The sequence below is a fragment of the Triticum aestivum genome, chromosome 5D (assembly GCF_018294505.1).
Source record: "Triticum aestivum cultivar Chinese Spring chromosome 5D, IWGSC CS RefSeq v2.1, whole genome shotgun sequence".
Lineage (NCBI taxonomy): Eukaryota > Viridiplantae > Streptophyta > Magnoliopsida > Poales > Poaceae > Triticum > Triticum aestivum.
The window spans coordinates 9,817,231-9,842,083 of NC_057808.1; the positions used below are offsets into that span (position 1 = coordinate 9,817,231).

At 45.2% G+C, this 24,853-nt stretch overlaps 2 protein-coding genes across 3 annotated transcripts in view; both read right to left on the minus strand.

Annotated features, from left to right (window-relative positions):
• Nucleotides 1-17,953: 17,953 nt before the first annotated feature.
• Nucleotides 17,954-20,424, minus strand: LOC123119102 (RE1-silencing transcription factor; the record flags this gene model as incomplete). Of its 2 annotated transcripts, none has more annotated exon segments than XM_044538778.1 (5): nt 17,954-18,415; nt 18,504-18,562; nt 19,573-19,732; nt 19,810-20,001; nt 20,316-20,424. In XM_044538778.1, coding segments are annotated over 5 exon segments (799 nt in total), but the record flags the coding sequence as incomplete, so codon positions are not given.
• Nucleotides 20,425-22,030: 1,606 nt separating this feature from the next.
• Nucleotides 22,031-24,853, minus strand: part of LOC123119103 (uncharacterized) — a 5,470-nt gene continuing 2,647 nt past the window's right edge. The window contains exon 3 of the mRNA XM_044538779.1: nt 22,031-22,618. Coding sequence (XP_044394714.1) covers nt 22,392-22,618 — 227 coding nt within the window. The 3' untranslated portion in view covers nt 22,031-22,391. The remainder of the gene's footprint in view (nt 22,619-24,853) is intronic.

A 24,853-nucleotide genomic window follows, 5' to 3' on the forward strand; every position in this document is an offset into this window, starting at 1 on the left:
AATAAAGTTTTTAGTATGATTTAGTTTTGAGTTTTGCTTTATGATCCCTCTATGTAATCGAGTCCGTGAGCTATATAATAAAGATTAGTGTTGAGTCAAGGGCTTGATTATTTTGCTATGATCTTGAGGGAATAAAAGAAAAGAAAAAATAAAAAGAAATAAAGAGATCATATTGATCTTATGGAGAGTAATGACTTCACATAGAAAGAGTATGATGATTAAAAGTTGTTGAGAGTTGACAAACATAGCTTTGGTCATCGTTGCAATTAATAGGAAGTAATAAAGAAAGAGAGGTTTCACATATAAATATACTATCTTGGACATCTTTTATGATTGTGAGCACTCATTAAAATATGACATGCTAAAGAGTTGATGTTGGACAAGGAAGACAATGTAATGGGTTATGTTTTCTTATATCTGAAATAAAGTATATTGTCATCGATCATCCAACATGTTGAGCTTGCCTTTCCCCCTCATGCTAGCCAAATTCTTTGCACTAAGTAGAGATACTACTTGTGCTTCCAAATACCCTTAAACCCGGTTTTGCCATGAGAGTCCACCATACCTACCTATGGATTGAGTAAGATCCTTCAAGTAAGTTGTCATCGGTGCAAGCAATAAAAATTTCTCTCTAAATTGTATGATTGATTAGTGTGGAGGAAATAAGCTTTATACGATCTTGTGATGTGGAAGAAATAAAAGCGACGGACTGCATAATAAGGGTCCATATCACAAGTGGTAATATAAAGTGACGTTCTTTCGCATTAAGATTTTGTGCATCCAACCCTGAAAGTGCATGGCAACCTCTGCTTCCCTCTGCGAAGGGCCTATCTTTTACTTTTATCTTCTACCTTATGCAAGAGTCATGGTGATCTTCACCTTTCCTTTTTACATTTTATCCTTTGGCAAGCACAGTGTGTTGGAAAGATCCTGATATATACTCCCTCCGTTCCACAATACATGCCTTCCATTTGTCAAAATATAGATGTATCTAGACATGTTTTAGTATATAGGTACATCCATTTTTGGAAAAATGGAAGTCAAGTATTTTGGAACGGAGGGAGTATATATCTAATTGGATGTAAGTTAGCATGAGTTATTATTGTTGACATTACCCTTGAGGTAAAAGGTTGGGAGGCGAAACTATAAGCCCCTATCTTCCTTTGTGTCCGATTAAAACTTCGTAACCACATGTATTGCGTGAGTGTTAGCAATTGTGAAAGACTAAATGATAGTTGAGTATGTGGGCTTGCTGAAAAGCTCTAACATAGACTCTTTCTGATGTTATGATAAATTGCAATTGCTTCAATGACTGAGATTATAGTTTGTTAGTTCTCAATGAAGTTTCTGATTCATACTTTGCATTGTGAATAGATTATTACTTAAGAATAAGAAATCATATGACAATATCCATATATGTTGCTGTTTTAAGAATGATCATGATGCCCTCATGTCCGTATTTTATTTTATCGACACCTCTACCTCTAAACATGTGGACATATTTATCGTTATCGGCTTTCGCTTGAGGACAAGCGAGGTCTAAGCTTGGGGGAGTTGATACGTCCATTTTGCATCATGCTTTTATATCGATATTTATTGCATTATGGGCTGTTATTACACATTATGTCACAATACTTATGCCTATTCTCTCTTATTTTACAAGGTTTACATGAAGAGGGAGAATGCCGGCAGCTGGAATTCTGGGCTGGAAAAGGAGCAAATATTAGAGACCTATTCTGCACAACTCCAAAAGTCTTGAAACTCCACGGAAGTTATTTTTGGAAATAATAAAAAATACTGAGCAAAGAAAATACCAGAGGGGGCCCACACCCTGGCCATGAGGGTGGGGGCACGCCCTACCCCCCTGGGCGCGCCCCCTGCCTCGTGGGCCCCCTGGTGGCCCTCCGGTGCCCATCTTCTGCTATATGAAGTCTTTCGTCCGAGGAAAAATCAGAAGCAAGCTTTCGGGACGAGACTCCGCCGCCACGAGGCGGAACCTTGGCGGAACCAATCTAGGGCTCTGGCGGAGCTATTCTGCCGGGGACACTTCCCTCCGGGAGGGGGGAATCATCGCCATCGTCATCAACAACGCTCCTCTCATCGAGAGGGGGCCAATCTCCATCAACATCTTCACCAGCACCATCTCCTCCCAAACCCTAGTTCATCTCTTGTATCCAATTCTTGTCTCTAAGTCAGGGATTGGTACCTGTAGGTTACTAGTAGTGTTGATTACTCTTTGTAGTTGATGCTAGTTTGTTTATTTGGTGGAAGATCATATGTTCAGATCCTTTATGCATATTAATACTCCTCTGATTATGAACATGAATATGCTTTGTGAGTAGTTACGTTTGTTCCTGAGGACATGGGAGAAGTCTTGCTATTAGTAGTCATGTGAATTTGGTATTCGTTCGATATTTTGATGAGATGTATGTTGTCTCTCCTCTAGTGGTGTTATGTGAACGTCGACTACATGACACTTCACCATTGTTTGGGCCTAGAGGAAGGCATTGGGAAGTAATAAGTAGATGATGGCTTGCTAGAGTGAAAGAAGCTTAAACCCTAGTTTATGCGTTGCTTCGTAAGGGGCTGATTTGGATCCACATGTTTCATGCTATGGTTAGGTTTACCTTAATACTTCTTTTGTAGTTGCGGATGCTTGCAATAGGAGTTAATCATAAGTGGGATGCTTGTCCAAGTAAGGGCAGCACCCAAGCACCGGTCCACCCACATATCAATTTATCAAAGTACCGAACGTGAATCATATGAACGTGATGAAAACTAGCTTGACGATAATTCCCATGTGTCCTCGGGAGCGCTTTTCATTATATAAGAGTTTGTCCAGGCTTGTCCTTTGCTACAAAAAGGGTTGGGCCACCTTGATGCACCTTATTACTTTTGTTACTTGTTGCTCGTTACAAATTATCTTATCACAAAACTATTTGTTACCGATAATTTCAGTGCTTGCAGAGAATACCTTGCTGAAAACCGCTTATCATTTCCTTCTGCTCCTCGTCGGGTTCGACAGTCTTACTTATCGAAAGGACTACAGTAGATCCCCTATACTTGTGGGTCATCAGCGTCGCCAGCTGCCGTCCTCCCTCCCCCCGCCCGTCGACCCCGGGACGACATGATGCAAAGTGAGAGGAGGATTTGTGCATCTCTTCAACGCAAACGGTTCTTTTGGATGACCCGTGTGCAACCACTTACAAATAATTTGGTGCGATTTGCATCTGTCATCTTGGGTATGTTACCATTTGTCAAACTGGAAAGATTGACATTTGTTGATATAGTAACATTGCCATTTGTGAACCTTGTAACACTGCGATTTGTCAAAATATGAAGCTAAAAATCACTAGCAGTATCTAATTTTTGCAACTAAAATTCAGTAATTAAGCATAGATTTCATTCATAGATTAAGCAGTCGTTCTTAATTTATACAAACAGTTCGACTCGACAGCTGAACCGACCAAACTTTTCCCCAATTGTTGCCAACCACGTACTGAAATAGCTAGGTCAACTATATATGTACAGTTCCACCACATCTATAGTCAGATGAACTGAACAAAATAGCCCCTAAATACTACTACTACTACTGCGGCGGGGCTTTGTACTACTTTCGGCTGCCTCTCCTCTGCCGAGCGTGCTCGGTAAGAGGCAGAGGAGGGGGAGCCTACCGACGAGCTGGGCAACCGCAATACGGTGCCTGCCTCTATTGCAGCTTCAGCGATGCTAACCTCGAATGCCCTCTGCCGCTCCAGACGACCCCTCTCAAAGCGGTGGTTCTCCTCGTAGATCTCCTAATTCCTCGCGCTCTGAGGCGGCGTGTGCCGCGACCATGGCGGCGGTAAGGCTCTTTGCGTGCTCGACGAGGCGCTCCTCCTCCTCCCGCAGGAACTCAGCGTAGCACGCAAGGTCGCTGACGCACGTGCGGGCATCCACCTCTGCCTCCCGCCTTCGGGCGGCGGTGGCGGAGCGGGTGATGACCCCGGCGGTCGATGGTGGGCTGACGGCCACGGCGGCCGACGACGGGGTGGCAGCCACGACCACCACCTCCCGCCTTCGGGCCGCGGTGCCGGAGTGGCTGATGGCCATGGTGGCCGGCAGTGGGGTGGCGGCCACGACGGCCACCTCCTGCCTTCGGGCCGCGACGGCGGAGCAGGCGATGGCCCTGGCTTTCGACGGTGGTGTGGCGGCAATGGCGGCCGGCAACAGCTGCCGACGGGCTGCGGCGGCGGAGCGTGTGATGGGTGTTCCGCGCACACCCAACAGGGACGCCACGCGCACTACACCACGCCGGAGACTGCGCCGCCGCCGCGGTGTAGCCTCCCAGCTGGAGCTGTCCTCTGATGACAGCGGAGTGGCTGAGCGACGACGACGGACCGGTGCCATTGGCGATTATGGGAGAAGCAGACGAGATAAGCTACAGGGAGGGAGGGGAAAATGCGACGCAGGACTCGCCGACCGTGAGGGTTTTTATAGCAGGCCGGTAAGCATTGGGATTTTGGGGGATTTCACCGAGTCGGGCGGGAAGCTTGCGTGGGAACCTGCGAGGTTGCGCGGGAACGGGCTCACCGATGATTCATTGGCGCCACCGTTTGGCCGAAAGAACGCCCCCACGCGCTGCGCAAGCTTGCGCTGTAAGCCGTCTGTGGCAGCGGGGTGACAAGATGTGCGAGAGGAGGACGAAAGGCCACGTACACATACGGTTAATAAAAAAATGTTTGTGATTTAATTACCTACTATACCGCGTCCTGTTTTATAAGTATGATTTAACTAATAAAATACGAATGCATGTCGCCAAAGATTATATAGTTGGATTCGTATTTGAACATAGTTTCCAATTATATAATTTTTATAAAATGCATTAACATTTTGTTGGTTAAATTTGAGGGCAAAGTATGGCACAGAATATAAGGGGACTATAGACTTGACGGAGGTGGTAGCACACAGCCGCTCTCTACGCAGCGACGCAACTGTCGGCCGGCTTGTAGGCGACAATTTCCTGCGTGTTCAACTGCTTTATGTGTGTGGTTGCTTGCGGTTCAGGCGGCCACCGCGTGCGCTCTGCTGTCGTGTCCCTCCGGGTGCTCTGCCCTCGTCCCTCCACGCGCGCTGCCAGTGTTTGGGGCCGGCGCATGATCACGCACGTTCGTGTGCATGTGGTTGCGCCGGGCGCGGCGCGACGATGCAGTTACCCGCTGCAAAAACTGCCATGCGGACGCGCCGAGAATCCACGCCGCCCGGCCCCCTTTTATTCCAGCGGCCATTTACCTTCATCTCTCGTCTCACACGACACAATAAGCACACCCACGAGGACACATACAGAGAGGACATCCAGCGATTCCAATGGCGCTCCCAGTGGCTCCAATGGCGCTCCCAGCGGCCGACGACGACAACGGCGGGCAGTTCACCACGCAACACGTCGTGGACACCCACGTGAGGGGGAAGGATCTCTCGGTGGTCTACACGAACGATCCGGTCTCGGTGGAGAGCTCCATCCAAATTATGGAGCAGTTCCTTGCCGAGGACAAGTACCAAGTTACTAGTAGAAAAATGGGCTTTCGTTCGGGCCTGGCCAGCCCATTAGTCCCAGTTCTTATAAGAACCGGGACCAACGGGTGCATTCGTCCCGGTTCGTGAGCCCAGGTGGCCGGCCGGGGCCTCGCGGGCTTTGGTCCCGGTTCGTTTGGACCCATTTGTCCCGGTTCTAGGAATGAACCGGGACCAATGGGCCTCGCTCCTGGCCCATAACCATTGGTCCCGGTTCCAGCCACGAACCGGGACAAATGATTTGCCTATATATAGCCCATCGCCAGCGAGCAGAGCACTCCACCCTGCTCTGTTTTTTGCTGGCCGGCGAGGGGAGGGCATTTGGGTGTTCTAGCTCACCTCCTATGCACATGAGGTGTTCGATGAAATGTCCGAGCCACACTAGTTAATATTTCTTCTCTCGAAACTCGACCTCCGAGCTCCATTTTCCCCGAGATTTTTCTAGGTTTAACGGTCCGTCACGTCCCGTCTCCGTCTTCACCGCCGTCGATCGCCCGCGCCGATCTCGTCGCCAGCACCACCGTGGTGAGCCTCTTGTTCTTATCTTCTTTCTGAAAGAAAAAAATTCTTACTTGAGATAGATACTTGTCTAATTTTCTTACTTTTATTATTCCTTGTTATTATATAGTGCAATGGTTCTGGTATCCGCCCCCGTCGGCCCTCGTCCTGTCTATGATTCAGATGTGGTATATATTATCTTTTTATAACTATTTGGTTCATTTATTGTTTATGACAATTATGCCGACCAACGTGACATAGATTTTATTTATGTAGGAGGTGGTTGAACCAGAAATTCCAACCGACCCTATTGTCGAGAGGTTAAATTTAGTCGAAGAAGAAAACAATTTCTTGAAGGAAAAAATAAAAAAAATTGAGGAGGAGAAGATGATATTGGAGTTGCATGTTGCGGATGTCGTCGATGATCACAAGATCAAGATGGATGCAATGCGGTTGAAGATTAGAAAGATTAGAAAATATGCCATTCATACCGAGGCTTGGTATCATTATGCCGTTGGATCAATTGTTACCTTAGTTGTGATTATGATCGCATTTGTTGTTGCATTGAAAGGTTTTACATAGTTTCAATGTATGGTTTAACTAGATGCTCTGGAGAGCTATATGTTGTTCAATTTGAACTATGTATGTACTTTGGTTTTAATGTGATGATGAACTACTATTAATTTGGTCACTTATCTATCCATGTTCATTTGTAGTGCTTTTCAATTTCAGGGTCTTATAGCTGAAAAAATTAGTAAATGCATGAAAAATAACAAATGAAGTCAGAAAGGGTTGAAAATTGATGATGTGGCTTTGAATGGTGCATTTTGAACATAGAAAAACTATGGAGTTCAAATAAGTTCAAAAAAATGAAATCCTTTTGTAACAGACGAGTTTCCGTATGAAACCCTGATACTTCGAAAGAGATTGTCCGTTTTGTACACGAAGTGCATCCAGTTTTTGCCGTAAGCCTCTCTACTTTCTTGCACATGCTATGTGGGTGAAATGATGATACCATGCCAACTTTTAACCTTTTAAGAGTTCATTTGAAATGCTTTTCAATTTCAGGGTCTTATAGCTGAAAAAAATCAGTAAATGCATGAAAAATAACAAATGAAGTCAGAAAGGGTTGAAAATTGATGATGTGGCTTTGAATGGTGCATTTTGAACATAGAAAAACTATGGAGTTCAAATAAGTTCAAAAAAATGAAATCCTTTTGTAACAGACGAGTTTCCGTATGAAACCCTGATACTTCGAAAGAGATTGTCCGTTTTGTACACGAAGTGCATCCAGTTTTTGCCGTAAGCCTCTCTACTTTCTTGCACATGCTATGTGGGTGAAATGATGATACCATGCCAACTTTTAACCTTTTCAGAGTTCATTTGAAATGCTTTTCAATTTCAGGGTCTTATAGCTGAAAAAAATCAGTAAATGCATGAAAAATAACAAATGAAGTCAGAAAGGGTTGAAAATTGATGATGTGGCTTTGAATGGTGCATTTTGAACATAGAAAAAACTATGGAGTTCAAATAAGTTCAAAAAATGAAATCCTTTTGTAACAGACGAGTTTTCGTATGAAACCCTGATTCTTCGAAAGAGATTGTCCGTTTTGTACACGAAGTGCATCCAATTTTTGCCATAAGCCTCTCTACTTTATTGCACATGCTATGTGGGTGAAATGATGATACCATGCCAACTTTTAACCTTTTCAGAGATCATTTGAAATGCTTTCCAATTTCAGGGTCTTATAGCTGAAAAATCAGTAAATGCATGAAAAATAACAAATGAAGTCAGGAAGGGTTGAAAATTGATGATGTGGCTTTGAATGGTGCATTTTGAACATAGAAAAAACTATGGAGTTCAAATAAGTTCAAAAAAAGGAAATCCTTTTGTAACAGACGAGTTTCCGTATGAAACCCTCATACTTTGAAAGAGAAACAAAATAAAATAATCAGTAAATGCATGAAAATTTAATAGCAAAAAGAATTATCATAAAATAAAATAAATAAGTAATTTGAAACAAAATAATATAAAGTTTAATAAAATATATAAGTAGAAAACAAAATAAAATAAACTTTAATAACATAAATAAAATTTATGAAACTAAAATTATCAAAGTATTTTCTGTTCAAAACATTATAAGCAACCTCTAAAATTTATGAAACTAAAATTATATAAAATTGATGCAACTAAAATTATCAAAGTATTTTCTGTTCAAAATCATTAAAAGCAAAAAGAATTTTCATAAAGAACTTTGTTTGTTAGAAACTTTAATAGCAAATATATAAGTAGAAACAAAATAAAATAAAATAAATAAGTATTTTGTTGTAAGTAGAAACAAAACAAAAAAAGCAAAAAAGAAAACAAAAAAACTGGGAAAAAATAAAATATTTACCACCTACTGGGCCACCACGGCCTGAATACGACTAGAAACCCATCAATGGGCCAGGATTCAGGCCCGCAGAAGGCCCAGTAGGCCCATCTGGCATAGCAGTGACAATTAGGCCCGTAAGCCTGCAATAGAGAGGAGCTTGAGAGGGGTGCAGCAGTGGGGCTTATAAACCACTGCGCGCCCCTCTCAACTAGCGAGGTGGGACTAAACTCCCACCACCACGCCGCTGTGCGCGGCCTTCGGTCCTGGTTGGTGGCACCAACCGGGACTAAAGGTGGGCATTGGTACCGGTTCGTCCCACCAACCGGAACCAATTCCCCCCCTTTAGTCCTGGTTGGTTCCACCAAAAGGGACCAAAGGCCGCCGCTTCCCGCCCTTTGGACTGCTGAAAAGAGACCTTTGGTCCCGGTTGGTGGCACCAACCGGCACTAAAGGGTGGCATTGGTACCGGTTGGAGGCACGAACCGGGACCAATGCTCTGTGTATATAAGCTGGACTTGTGAAATTTTTCATTCAGTTCTTTGATCTGCCTCTCTGCCGCCGAACGCCTCGACACCGACGAACACCTCGACGCCGCCAGGCTGCCGGACCTCGACGCCGACGCCGTCGCCGCGCCCTGCCTGCCCCGACGCCGCCGCGCCCCTGCCGTGCCCCGACGCCGCCGCCGCGCCCTACCTGCCCCGATGCCGCCGCGCCCCTGCCGTGCCCCGACGCCGACGTGGTGTGCCCCTGCCCTGCCCCGACGTCGACGATGTGCGCCCCTGCCTCGCCCCGACGCCGTCGCGCCCCTACCCTGCCTCGACGACACCGCCGTGCGCCCCTGCCTCGACCTCGACGCCAACGCCACCGCGCCCCTGCCCTACCCCGACGCTGCGCCACGCCCCTACCCTGCCGTCAACGCCGCCGCACCACTGCCCGCCGGACAGGCCGGTACTCCCTCCTCCCTCCCACCCCTCTCCTCTGTTCTTCCTTCATGAATGTGATGATGGTGAAGTTGGTTCAGTGCAAGGTATTTGATGAAATGCTAGGGCTAGCTAGGGAACTTTGTTTTATGTGAAACTTGGCAGGATGATGTCTCCTTGGATGTTAGTGAAGATGGTCAAGTTCGCTTGTTAAAATGAAAAACTTGTTAGTGCAAGTTTTATTAAAATTTAGTGCTGGACAGAAACTACATGAATTTTTTTGGTGGACTTGCTAGATGAAATTGGGGCTGCCCTTCTGGACTTAAGGGTTTAGTAGGAAGGACTACAAGATGTAAAAATTTCAGAATTTTTTTAGCAAGGAAAAATAGGGTTGTAGTTCAATGCCAAGATTGGACCAAAATTGAAAAATGGAAGTTGTGCTCAAAATTTTCAAATGACCAAAGTGGGTTTTTGAATAAAAATGATCTATAGGCATCAGAGGACTTCTCAAAAATTTTGTGGCATTTGAAAGGAATTATTTGAAATAGTTCTAGTGCAAAAAGTTACATTTAAGAAAAAATAAGAAAATTCTACTGATGTTTTTGTTCATAGCATTTTTTTGTCCATGTATGTATGTATGAATGGATGGATGGATGGATATGGATGTATATACAAAATATTCATATATGATGTTTTTTTGTTCATAGCAATTTTTTCCATATATGTATAATTTATGTATGTATGTTCATATATGCAAAAGTTACATTGAAGAAAAAATAAGAAAATTCTATTTTTTTTCTTCTTCTCTTCTATCTCGATAACTTCAACACGAGGGGGGGTCGATATACCCCTCCCCGATAACATTATTTTCCCATGTATGTATGTCGTCGTTGTCGATATAACCCCCTCCCGGATAACATTGACATGAGGGGCGGTCGATATATATACCCCCTCTCGACCGTGATAACTTATACCACGGGAGCACCCCCCCCCCGGCCCTCTCGCTCGACCAAAACTCTCGAGGACACCCAAACCCTAGAAGAAAACGATGTCGGTCTCCTACCCCCTCCCGCTGCGCCCCTACCCGATCGACAAACTCTCTTGAGGCCACCCAAATTTACCAAGTTAAAAGAGCGTTGTCGTCGAGGCCACCCCGAACCCTTGAAGCGTTGTGGAGGCCACCCCAAACCCTTGAAGCGTTGCCGAGGCCACCCCAAACCCTAGAGAAGCGTCGAGGCCATGCCACTAATATGATTCCTTATTGTGCTTAGCTAGCTAGTTCAACGTTTGCCACTAATATATCCATCTATCATGTTTGAATAATAATTGTCATGTTGTAAATATTTGCAGAAACTATGGATCCGCACCCCCGAGACGAAGCAAAAGAAGCGGTGTTGGGGGAGATAATCGCACACGGAAGTGATGCCGTCTTGTCGTTTCTCAACGACACGTGCACCGATGGTCTGGAAAGACAGGATGAAGAAGCAGACTACGACGATGATCAAACATTGGAGGAGGAAGGACACCGTGATGACGGCTCCGGTGAGCGAATGGAGGGGGAAGGACACCGTGATGACGGCTCCGGTGACCGAACGGAGTCCGGCCAGGTATATATATTAATTAATTAAGCATGTGCTGACTATAGCTAATTGATGCATTAATTGTTTTTGGTATGTACACATATTAACTCTCTTCTTTTTCTTCTTTTCTAGCCCTCCGGATCGAGCAACACTTCGGTAACCAGACGAGGCCCAAAGAGAAAGTTGCGCATGGATGAAAGGTACACGATCATCGAAATTGATCGCGCTGGCCAACCGATTGAACCCCCTCCGGACCAAGCAAAAATTTAATGCTCAGTGCGGGGTTCTAGTGAGAGACATGATCCCGATCAGCATCGAGCAATGGTTGAAGCCTAAGGACAAAGGGTCTCAGGTGTCTTATGTCAGCGATAGGAAGAAAGCTGATCTTTGGACCGCGCTGCAGGAAAATTTCACCTTCCCGACAGAGGAGGATCCGGAGAATCCAGTTAAAAAGCCAATGATCAAGGCTTATGCTCTTAAGAAGATGGCTGAGCTATTCAGGAGGTGGAAGAATGAGCTGAAATCATCATTTGTCGACCAAGACAAGACTCCAGAATTCATCGGCCGATCTGAGAAGATCACAGATCAGTGGCCCGAATTTGTCACCAAAAAGAAATCTGAGAGAGCAGCGAAGATGTCAGCAACAAACAAGAAAAATACTGCAAAGAAGAAGCATCACCATCGCACGGGGTCAGGTGGCTACCTGAAAGCCCGGCCGTTGTTGGACAAGGCTGAGAATGACCTCATTGATAAAGGGATCGAACCAGAGACGCGACGCTGGCCAGACCGTTGCAGGACTTGGTTCTTCGGGGTTGGGGGAAAATTGGACCCTGTAACAGGGAAGTGCGTTTGGACCGACGAGCAGCTGAACACACCCATCGAGAAGCTTTAGGAGTATATCGAAAAGGCGCAGCAAGGGACGTTCGTTCCGGACAGAGAGAACAACGAGCTCACAGAGGCCCTCGGGAATCCTGAGCACCCCGGACGGACACGAGGCACGCCAGGCTCCCTTTCGTGGAAGGCTGGATTTCCTGACGCGGGCGGTTACAAACGCCGGGAGAGGAAGAAGAAAAAGGAGTTGACCCAACTACAGGCGCTGTACGCAAGGGTACAAGCGCTAGAGGAACGAGAGGCAGTTCGTAGCACGCGACCTGCCGAACCTACACCGAAGCTACCCCGCCATCTCAGCGGAGAAGCAGCGTGGCTTCCACGGAGCTGCTTCAGGAGCCTGTCTTCACGGCTCCTGCTAGCTACCCCGTAGATGATATCACAGAGTCTCAGCATTGCCACCTTATGACGCAGTGGATGGAATTGAAAGTCAAGGCGGCTGTTGGCTCTGTTGCACCTCCTGAACCTGGCGCAACTTTTCACTGCTGGCCGATTCCAGAAGGATATGCTAGGGTGATGGTGGATGAAATCACAGAAGGATTTGAGGACCTCTAGCTTGACCACCCTACGGGTGGAGGGGAGACTCGGCTGGGTTCTTGTCTGAAGACTCCATGCCTATGGCGGAAGGAGCTCATCAACCTTCCGAACTGGATGCCTCCGCCTCCTCCACCTCCTCCGGCGAGTCAGGGCACTCCGCCTCCTCCACCGCCTCCTCCTCCGGCGAGTGATGATCAGGGCACTCAGCCTCCTTCTCCGGCGCGTGGCGGCACTCCACCTCCTTCTCCGCCTGTGCCCGCGCGCCCGAGCAGCCACTAGCCTCCACCTTCTCCGCCTCGCGAGCAAGGGCGGAAGAGACCCGCCGCCGCCCCGGCTGCTCCGGCGCATCGTAGTCCTTCTCCTCCGCCTCGTAAGCAAGCACGAAAGAAGACAGTCGCAGCCGCTCCGTCTGCTCCGGCGTCTAGCAGTACAGCCAGAGGCGGGAGGCAATACAGATACGGTCCACCTCTCAAGCCTCTAGAGAAGTTACCGTACGAGATGACCGTGGAAGAAAACAAGAAGATCGTGCAAAAAGAAGTGAAGGACTTCTTTGAAGGGGCAAAAGCAGAGAGACATCCACCTCTGGAGGATAAGGTAGATCCGGTGAAAGCAAAGCGCACTATCGATGCCCTGAGGAAACCACCAAAGTCTCCGCCGAAAACCAACTATGAGCGCATTACTGCAAAGGCATATCTCGAAGCGGAGCAGTCGGGAAGTACTGTCAGTGATCAAAGGTTAAAAGAACGATGAGCGGCTGGGAAAAAAATTGCCCAACTCGGCGAACAAGCGAACCAATCGTGCTCCCCGCTCAATGTGTCTAGCGACATCGTCGCTAATGCTCCGGGGATGGTGCCCGGTTATAGCAATCTTGGAGATTACCTGCCCGACGATGTACATTATGATTTCTTGGAGGTGGACGAACACAGATACGAGTACGGGAAGCCTCTCGTCAAAGATGAAAAATCTCTAACAACGATGATGCGAAGATTCCATAATTGGTACATGAAAACCTGCAGAGAGTCTGGGGGGACGGATACTTTGTATCTGAGAGTTAAAGAGGAGCACGACCTCGTTGGAATTGATCTGTTGACTGTTCCATTTGAGGAGTTCTTCCAGTTCTTCAATCAAAAGGCCCTCGATAAATTAACGGTCACTTGGTACTGTATGTAAGTACTACTTCTGTCATTAAGTCTCTATATATAGCTCAGCTCTTTCATTGCATGTATTTATAATTATCCTCACTATATTATGCCGATTGAAGACCGTCGAGTGCAGAAAAGCAGAAATCTATGATATTGGGTTCATTAACACAAATCTCATAGATGAATTTCAGGTTAAAAAGAGGGCCGAAGAGGCCGAGGCCAACTTGCTCAAATCATTGTTAATAAATCAAAACAAAGATTTAATACTCTTTCCTTACAACTTCAAGTGAGTGTTACTGTCGTGTGCATATTCGGTTTCCCTTATTACTCGAGCGAGGTTATAGTAATGTAATTGATGAGTTATGCATGCATGCGCAGCTTCCACTATATTCTCCTGGAGATTAAGCTTGAGCGGGGACTAGTAACCGTCTTAGACTCGAGACGAAAAGATCCCGAGACCTATGCGGACATGACTAAAATTCTCAACAAGTAAGTTCAATCGATCATTATCGCACCATATCGGCAACTTTTTGTTCATTTCCTGATATCTCAAGTAATAATTATTTTCTTTATCTTGCAGGGTTTGGAAACAGTTCACCGCAGAAGCTCCGGGACTGCCGAAGGAGCTGCGATATACATACCCGAAAGTAAGTACTACTAGCTAGCTAGTTGCGCGCATCTCCCGTTGATTCTAGCTACTTTCATCAATGCCATTTATAATGCTTCATTATCAGTTTGGTTGACCTCTATTTCTCGTAAAGTGCTTGTGGCAGGAATAAGGGAATGATTACTGTGGATACTACGTGTGCGAGTTCATCTACAACGCGACTTTGAAAAATAAGCGGGGCTACTCTAAAATACAATATGAAGTGCGTAAGCAATAATATTCACAATTTCATTTTATTACACCATCATTTCGGTTGAGTTTCATTCATATATATGTATTAACCCCCTTCTTCAAATTAGACATGGCAGATGTGGAATGAACTCCTACCAAAAGATCGCATGAAAGCAATTCAAGAGGAATTGGCGGGATTCTTTCTTGACCACGTCATCAATAAAGCCGGAGAATACCATGTGGAAGTTGAGTTCAAATGCTAGGGGATTGTAAGAGATCTTACATATTGTATATGTATGTAGCCAGTAGCGTCGGATAGATAATACGAAAACATGTTGTTCGACCAATCTCTCGGAGAAGGAGAGGTCGATCACTTCTCTCGGTATGCATGACGAACTTCTGTACTTAATGGTTTCCTTCATTTTCTTACTAGCTAGCGTGTCGAGGGCCTCTCTATGTATAGTACGTAGCGTCGACCAAGCACGGAGATAAGAGAGGAACTTCTCTCTATTAATTAATTAGCTACCTAACACAATATATGAAACACCTTAATTAACCATACAAAACCCCCAAATCCACCCCCCTTTCAGAAGAAAAAAAACAAAAACCCTAGCCCCTGAACAGCTGACTATTGGTCCCGGTTGGTGCCACCAACCGGGACTAAAGGGCCTCCTGCCTGGGCTCGCAGCACCGGCCACGTGGAGGCCCATCTGTCGCGGTTAGTATAAGAACCGGGACTAAAGGCCTAGGCATTAGTAACGACCCTTTAGTCCCGGTTCCCCAACCGGGACAGATGGGCCTTATGAACCGGGACAAATGGCCCTTTTTCTACTAGTGAGTGGTCGGCTTCGACCTCGAGTACACCATGGGTCGTGCCGGGCACGATCAGAAGGTTGTCGTCGCCCAGTTGTGCGTGACACATGACGTCCTCGTCTACCACTACCACCTGGCCACAACGCCTTGCGAGTGTTTCTCCGAGTTTATCAACAGCTCTGACTACATTTTCGCTGCGGTGGACACCACCAACGATCTAAAAGCGCTCAAGGTTTCGGACTTGAAATGCCCGAATCTTGTCAACGTTCAGAGCAAATACAAGGTCTAGGGCAGCGACAAAAACAAACTGAACTCCCTGGTTGACCTCGCCTCGGCCTTCATCGACCCCTACTACATGAAGATGAAGAACGAGAGCAATAAGGACAGGAGCGCCTGGCACAGTGTGTGGCATGAGAGACTGGATGAAAAACATGTCAAGTACGCAGCCATGGACGTGTACACAAGCTACGAAATGTACAGGCGGATCGTTGACATGAGGAACTGTCTTCTTCTTGACCCAGACGAAGGATCGAGCCACGTAGCAGTGGCGGGGGCGTCACAAGAAGTAAATGACTAGACGGTCGTTTCTCCTACTTTAGAATGCATGCAATTGTTTACTGAGGTGTGTGTGAATGATCTGTATAGTCACTTATGTAATTGGATGTTTATTTCAGTTATTCTACTGTAGACAGAGCAAATCACACGGCTTATTAGCAGCAATTGTCTGTGTTATTATTGGTCTTTGCACACATTTCTGATTACGGACCTGTTTGCCGCGTATCACACACATCTTGTTCAGTTGAACCGTTTCCATTGTGTTGCCTAATCACACACAGTTCATCCTAGTGAACCGTATGTTATATATCGCACACGCCTCTGGCTGCACGCTTCTTTTGTTCCTCCTCATCCCAAACAGTTAATTGAACTGAACCGTATGCCTTTCATCGCACACGCAACTAAAATCTGAACCGTGTTTGATGCATCCGTCATCGCAAACGTTTTGCACCTTTTTTGACGAGTTTTTTTACATCACCGTTTGCGATTATGGCATCGCACACAATTTCGTCGAAGGGTCTCTGATCGTAGTGTCGCGTTTGGACCATCCTGCAGTGGTGTATTTATCTTTCTTTTTTTGCAAATAATGCTCATATTTATCAAATCTCATGGGACAACAACTTCGAATAAAATAATGGTCAAAAATCTCCCTTTTTGACTCTTGAAGACACACAATAGAGAAACCACAATCATCTATTTTGTTTCTACTTAGGTTCAGGATTCAAACCACGAACATTCTAACATAAGAAATTCCAAACATGAGTAGCCATTACACGAATACGAACTAACAGAAGCACAAAAGGAGTTCGGCATGCAGACAAGACAAAAGAAATATAGCAAAGGACAGAATCCAACTAAGCAGTGTTTAACGGTCCCTCCTTCGTCCCACTTGGCGACGCTTCGTGGAAAGTGGCCGTGTTCACAAGCATATCAGACGGTCCAAGCTCCAGAGCATGGTAATAGGCAAATCATTATAGTCCAGAGAAGGAGAGTTTGCATCCAAAAAAGTGTCCACAGACCCGCTTGTGTTCATCAATCATTGGTGGATCCTTGGCCCGGCCCATAACCGGCGGGCTGGCGTGGAAACACCCCCCTAATCTAGGACTCCAACACCAGGGAGGGCACGTCCCTTCACGGCGACCGTTGATGGTGGTGCCTCTTTCTGCAGCGCAACTTCCATCATCCCTGGAACTCCTCATAGGTCTGAGTCGCCTTGAGGAGGAGCGGCGGTTGTTGCTTGTCCTCGCTGTCCTAGGAGAGCACGATTTCCTACTTCACCGATGGAGTGTTGGAGGATGACGACCCGTAGACTGCGTGCGGTGACACCACGATCTAGAGCTCCCTCCACCGGTTCCACCGACCGGTGCCGAGAACCATCTACTATCAGACTTGCTCATCGCGGTGTGCAGAGGAGAGGATAGGCGAGGCGACGGTGTGAGGAGAGGAGATGAGACGGTGTGAGGAGAGGAGAGGCTTCGGTGTGAGGACATGAGAGGAGATGGGGTTGGTTGATTCGGCCGACCTGCTTAAATAGCCAGGGCAGGCATACCGACGCCGCTTCAATGCGGCGCAACGATTGTAGTAGGTTTTTTGGGTGCTCTAAGCGGCATGGTTGTGCAGTGAGGTTTCTATAGCAAAAGGTGCGGGAAGGATTTTGGGTGGCCCCTTGTAGTTGGACACAAACGTGGCATGAGTCCGGACGTCCGCAAACCGGCTGTGCAGTGAGGTTTCCGGAGCGGGAGGTGCAGGAAGGGTTTCCGGTGGCCCCTATAGTCGTACAGTAACGTGTTCTAGAGCAGAAGGTGCAGGAAGGGTTTCAGGTGGCACTTGTAGTTGGACGCTAATGGGGCAAGAGTCCAGACACCCGCAAACCTCCACGGGTTTGGTACCGGTTTGTGGGATGAAGACGTTTGAGGGACAATGTTGGATGACAAAAACGTAGTTCAAGGGCAGCTTGGTGATCCGCGTTGGAATTGCCCTTAAGTTGATGCCAAGTCTACCACATTATTGTTGTTGTTACACAAGTTTGTCAGGCCATTTTTTGGAGCATTACTACTGTTGTGGACATTTTCAATATTTGTTTTTTAACTTTTTATAATATATAATCATTCAAATAGATGCACATGTTGTGCGGATTTCATTTTAAAACATGTGCAACAAAGAATTGCTTGCAAAACTTTCTAAAAAAAACAAAGAACGGTTCATACTTGCAAAACTTTCTAATTCTACGATTTGTCCAACCAAACAAGAATTAGAGTTGTTGCTCCCATTAGATTCCAATTTATAAGTTAATGAACATCCAAATACAAAAATTAGCATTGAAGCTCAATATCAATGTCTCGAGATATTTGGCATTGAAGTAAATTCAATGCAAATGCCTCGAATGCCTACATCCAAATATAATTGCCCCGTAGGGTGTAGTACTACTACAGAATGTAGGTCATGCAGTAATATGTGGAGGTGGAGTCGGCCACTTAGGTTCACGGAAGGGAGGGCGTGAAGATGGAGGAGGTGGCTGAGCAGTTGGAGGATACTTGGCTATCACCCGAGGCTGACGACGTGGCTTAGTAGTTTTAGGCTTCTGCACCCGAGGAGGCAAATCAGCCGCTGGACTTGACTCATCAGCCGCTGGACTTGCCTCATCAGCCTCTTCATCCTTCTTCTCAGGAAATTCAAATGTAACAGGGTGTGGGTTGTTCCAACACAGGGGAACACTTGGCTGCAGAGAAACAAAAACAGAGATAAAGCTTCGGCCAATGATAGAAAATGCCCATTTTGAATGAGAGAAAATGGTACCATGTACCTACCTGTGTATTATCATGATCAAGATCACGGGGAGGCTGGTACATTTTAACTTCTCCAGGGGCTGCATAACATCATGACCTTGTTAGCATTATTTATTAATCATTACCACAAGCCTTTGAGCGCATCAGAGAAAAAGATAGGGATCATGAGTAGCTGATATGGTTGGTCAAGGGCATTTTTGTCTCTGAAAATCACGAAATCAGATATGTACATATTTCTTGCAAATATTCTAAAATGGTACGCAATGGCATATTTTGAAGTACTTGAATTTACATTTTACAGTGGCATGCTTCAAGATAAAATATTGCAGAATCAAATTAAACCAAGGAAAAAAAAACCATCAGACCTGCATGTTGCGGAATACATGCGCCATCATCATGGACAAATGCCAATTATGTAGCAAATAGCAGAATGCTCGACTATAGTAGCATCATAAAATTTTCAAATACGTATCATGTACTGATCCTGTACGAGCATGAATGTCAAATCATTGTTAGGAATATAGATCATTTTGATTTCCTAAGGTAACTTTATAAGCTACTAGCACTTTGCTGCACGCTTATTAGATTCTTTTGGGGATGGTGCTATAAGGTTGTATTTGCTTCTTCTTTTTTTACATTATAAGGTTGGTTACTTTTATGACTACAAAGTTGAATTTTTTTTCATGTACAACGAAATAATTCTTGGTCATCAGTGAAATTTCTTTGTGTGCATTATAAACGGTAGGTGAAGAATGCTTCAAAATTTGATTTTGTTTATCGCCTCAAGCAAAGTTTGCGGCAAGGACAAAAACAAAAGATTCCAGGAAACGATAACATCAGTTTTGCATGATACACATCACTTCACTCTTCTTATGCTAAAAACATGACTAACACCAAGGCCTAAGCAGCTCTGATGTACCAGGCATGTGCAATTAAATACAGAACTAGCCGTTGAAAAGTATGAGACCCTTAGCCGTTAGCGTAAAAACAAGCTTTGATGTAGTGCATGTACAGAATTCTAATTTAACAAATCTTAGTAGCAGCATTTAAAACAGCCTTGTGATATCTATTGAGAAACCAGGGGACTTACTAATTATCTGAGACCCATCAATGGTATTTGTCAAAACCATGTCGAAAGGAGGCATCTGCCAAGTAACTTGAAAATTTCGTTTAACACTGTCTGCAGACTTCTTATCCGCAAACCGCACATCAATATAGCGTTCCTTCTTGTTCACTTTCATGAAAAGATCCTACAAAATTAAAGTGTTAGCGCATTACAACATTCATACATACATATATTGATAAAGAATAAAAAGGAAACACTCACCTGACCAAACTGACGTGTATAACATTCCACCAGATCTGCAGTAATCATCGGTCCATCTTTTAGTGGACGAAACCTAATGGTGTCCAAGGGATCGGGGCCCCGCCTACTCTTTTTTGGCTTAGAACTTTCGCCAGACTCAGCAAGAGATCTTTTCTTGCTCAGAGGAGATCCTTTCTTGCTCTTGCTCGACATCTAAAACAGTGGATGCAGCATTCAATCAGAGTCAATAAGATCTCACGAAGACGACTACTCGTGCTAGACAAATTCAGCCCAAAGCTGGTTCCGGCAAAGCCATAAATGCTCACAGTGAATTGAGTGTAATAAATGCAGCAAAGCATCGAACAGATTGAGTGAAGTCGCTACGCATGACAGGAGTTCTACCAACCAACCAACCAGTTACTCCCACGGCCACGCAGGGGCAGGGGCAGGGCAAACAAAAACGAACGAAAAGTAACCGACACATAAACTAGATCCGCGCGGGCTGGGCAACATAATAGCTACCGTACTGGCCGCCGCGCAGAGAAATCCGCCGCCGGAGAGGGAGGATCTGACTTGGTGGCGGCCGCCGCCGGAGTTGAGGGATGGACGACGGGAGAGAAGTCTTGCGAGTGACCCCTTATTTGTTAGGGTTCGATCGAGCTTTTTTTTGGAGGGCTAGTTCGATCGAGCAAAGTGGGCCAGCAGTGCTCTTGCATAGGGCCACTCCCCCCCTCCGTGGCCCAGGCTCGGTACTGCACGCCGGCCCACAACGTTTTCCCTCTGTTTTCTAAAAAAATGTTTCAAAACAAATACTCCCTACGAACACATAAAAAGTTTCATCGTTGCATCAGATTGTGAACGATATTGCGAGACGGTGCAATGGAGTATATGGCAACGTCATCACCGAAATAAATCACAGGGCAATGTTACTTTTTGTTGTATCTTTACTTATGAGGGTTGTGCCGCCAATATAGATGCCAATAGGTTAGTCGAGTTTTCTCATTCTCTTGTTCAGGGGTGACATGTTTGATTGGTCCAACCTCATGATCCTTTTTGTATTTCACTTCATGTGGCTTGATACCCCTCAAAAAAGAAAAATCTGACCACTATTTTCTCGGGAAAAAAAACTAATCGCTTTTTACGCCTACACGCAGCCATGCAGAACTAGTTTTCTTCCCTACAAAGGCTACGCCACTAGCATTGTGCCAGGAGCCGCTTCTTTGAGCCCTTGCATCATAGATCGGTCACACCCCTACCGAGTCCGCCATCCCTGCAATGTCACGAAGCGCCGCCGGGAGGAGCATCCGCAGGAGAAAAATCTCGTGCTGTCGTGCACTGGCCCTACAGACAACCGTGCCACGGGTGCCGGACGCCAAATCCCCGCCATCCCCTTCACTGGCGACGCATAGGCTTTCCCGGCGGGCACCTCTAGGGACGGCGATGGGAGAGGGGAGGGAGGAGGGGGTAGCGGCAGCGGGCGCTAGGGGTTGAGCCCGTCACCCTGGAGGAGATGACGCGAGGGATGTCCAATATTTTACTCAAATCATGAATCCTTGGGGAGGGGAGGGGGGGGGGCTACTAATTTCCAGTCAGATGGCAGGAAAGGCAGGAACTACCCCTCTAAAGTTGGTGATCGCATAGAGAGAGCTAGATGAGTATTGGCTTGAACTTTCATGTTGCCGGATAAGAAAATTCACTAGAGTCAGTAAAAGAGATGCTCTTGGCAATTTCTTCAAGTTCAAACCAGAGCTTCATCATTTTTCATCAAAGTTTCTTCTGAAAGTAAGCTTGAGAATAACATAAACATTTTTGGATATGAAAGAATACAAAGTTTCATGATATATACTAGCAGTTTTGCCACCTAGTGACATACTCAAAGGACGCAAGCACGGGCGCGCCTTGACATGAATGGAACAAAAATCAGAAATATTGCTGAATGGCGAAGTTCATAGCTGTTGGGAAGTTCATAGGGTTTTGATGCTCTTACTGCAGAAGCGACGATGCTAAGATTGGGTCTAACCGTTGCTCATATACTTTTTTATATCACAGAAATGTGAGTGGCCCCTAACTAATCATTCAAGAAGCATGCGGCCGGGAAGTTCTACTCTTTGGACAGGGCACACCGTCCAACAAATTTGGTACTCCCTCTGTAAGCAAATATAAGACATTTTATGTCACTAATATATTTGTTTACAGAAAGAGTAGAAATCTGTTACGGACGAAAGGAAATAAACTGAACCTCTGATGACCAATCAAATTTCTCGGGTGATTACATAGTGGCAGATAACAACAAAGGTTCAGGCAAGACGGAATACAAAATACAACAGTATTATAACAAGCTTGATTTACTACTCCCTTCGATCCATATTAATCGTCGACTTAGTATAACTTTAAGTACAAAAGTTGTTACTAAGCTGGTGACAATTAATATGGAATCGGAGGGAGTAATATTTCTACATCAGGCTTAATAAGGTTCAAGACCTAATACTACTAGTTCCTCCCGCTCTTGAAATTAATACTCATCGCCCTAAAAGTCGTACTAAGTCTGGCGACAATTAATATGGATTAGAGGGAGTAGTATTTCTACATCAGGCCTAATAAGGTTAATACTCATCGCCCTCCTGCAACAACTTTTTTTGATGCTCACAGTACTCCCTCATATCGTCTGCAAACTGGGCGTCACTCCTAAAATCAAACATTAAATCCACGTCCAGCATCCCGTCCGTGTGCTCGGTTCCATCGGGGGTAATATCATGATCACACTCAAGAAAGTCTACTGAATCTGGATACACAATCTTCCTCGCGGTTCCCTTTCCATAGTAGCAACGGCCTGTCACCAAAACCAAAATTGATTTATTATGTATCAATCACAACAAGACAGCTCAGCGATTCTTCAAAGTAAAAGGCTTAGCAAATGATGTCTATTTGCGTTGGTTTCACTCACCGGACCAATGGTATGCAATAGAAAACAATGACAAATTTAAACAGCACTTCTTGACAAGGAAAAAGAAGGTTAGAAGTACACTTTGGAACGTAGAGAAAGTGTATCTCAAAAGAATCTTAAGATGTTTAGTCCTTTTTTACAGACGATCAGCAACAAGAGGACATAAATGTTCAATTTATATCAAAATTGCTACATCAAAGCGGTACTAATCTATAACATATCCTATGAACATGATATGTACCAGAATTCAGAGGTCTATTTAAATCTTGCAATTTTGCTGGTAAATGTCTACATGAGTATGAACGCATGGCCGTTTCAACGGAAGAAATGTGACCTGAGATTGGTGCAGATAGGTCCTTACATTTGTTTTCTGTTCCATGTGTTTGTGGCTTCTATTGCGGAAAGGATGTAGATTAGAGATTACTGTAACTCATACATCACCATTCGAGATGATAAACAGGTGTACAAGGGGCAGTACTGTAAACTGGGTTGCAAATCCAGGAGAATACACATACTTTAAATGGGGCAGCTATCAAAGGGTGACTTTCTGAGTTCATAGAAGGGGACAATATGCATTGCAAATTGGCTTCAGATACTCAGCTTCTTGACCTGCTGCTAAGGTCATCTGATGTGGTGAAGATAGTGGGCAGACAGTGAGGGGTAGGAGATTCCTGCTGTGGTCAAGGAGAGGCATAGTGCAGCCAATGTGGTGGGAAGGAGATGACTGCTGGGAGAGGAGGAGATGCTTGCTGATATGGATAAGGGGCCAGAATGGAGAGTAGAACCTGAATATCATCAAACAATTGCAGGGCCATCGTGTTTGCCAAAATTAAAACCACTCAATGGACTCTTCCGTTTATACTTAAATTAATTATTCATGGGATGATGCATTTTCTTGCTTGTAAAATTCATAATGTTGACTGCAAAATCTGAATGGACATGAACTAGTTATTACAAATAAATGCTGATTGCCCGGGTGGCTGATTCACAAGTTTGTCGATAGTGTGTATGCATAGCCACTAATTTGCTGTATCATCTTGCATATATGGAAAATGGCGTACCAATTAAAATGCGAGGAGCAGAATGCAGAAAAGAGAGAAGGCAGTGAATGTGCATGCAGTACCAAGGTCTTCTGTATGGGAGATATAGAATACCTGCTAGTCTGGTGCACACAAAAAATAACTGAAGTGTGATCACAGGACTCTAGGAACAGTGACTCAAGTAGGTAACATGCTAGAGCCTAATGCACCGTCTAGACAATGGTGTGAAGTGGAATGTGAAGCAGCATCCCTGGGTGTATGCAAAATATGATAAACAAGGTGACTAGAGAAGGTTGAGTGGAAGGTGGTGATAGAGAGGCCACGTGGGGTGTCTGTTCATAGGGTACAGAAAAAGCTGGATTTCTTTGTGGATGAGCTGGTGGCTGAGTACTTGGCACTGATGGATGACCTGTAGGTGCCTGAGCACCAACTATGTTGCGTGGATACTTCAGAAAGCGTGTGTATCCTGTCGGATACTGCCCCGATACGGCCCAATACGTATCCCGTAATGTTTAAAAACGAAAATAATGTTTGATACTCCTGGGATACTTCTGCGGTACGTTTTGGATACCTCAAACCCCTTGTTCAATGTGAAATCCCCTCAATAGTAAAGGCGCACCTTCTGAAGATTCTCAAGATGGGCGTGAGTTCATGTCAAAACATAACTGGCAATGTTCTTATTCAATTGAGAGGTGAGCAAGAGAGAGTCGATGCACTGATTGGAACAACAAACCTAGGAAAATCCCACTGCTAATTGATGAAAGTGGACCAAGTGCAAGAAAAGAAAGGGGGTAATCCTACTGAGGCATTCTTTGACCTGGAAGCTCCTTATTTTTTCCCCTATTTTTAATAATTAATATATGTAATATCTATATTAAATGTATCCCCGTATCCGTGTTTTTAGAAAATTGACGTATCGGGCGTATCCCCGTATGGCGTATCCGATACGTATCCAAGTATCCATGCAACGTAGAGCACCAACTCAGTGCTCCTAAATAAGTTATTCTTTATGCGAGCTATCTCTATGATTGGATGAAACAAACAAGCATCTTAGGATTGTAAGACGAAAAGCCGTTAATTG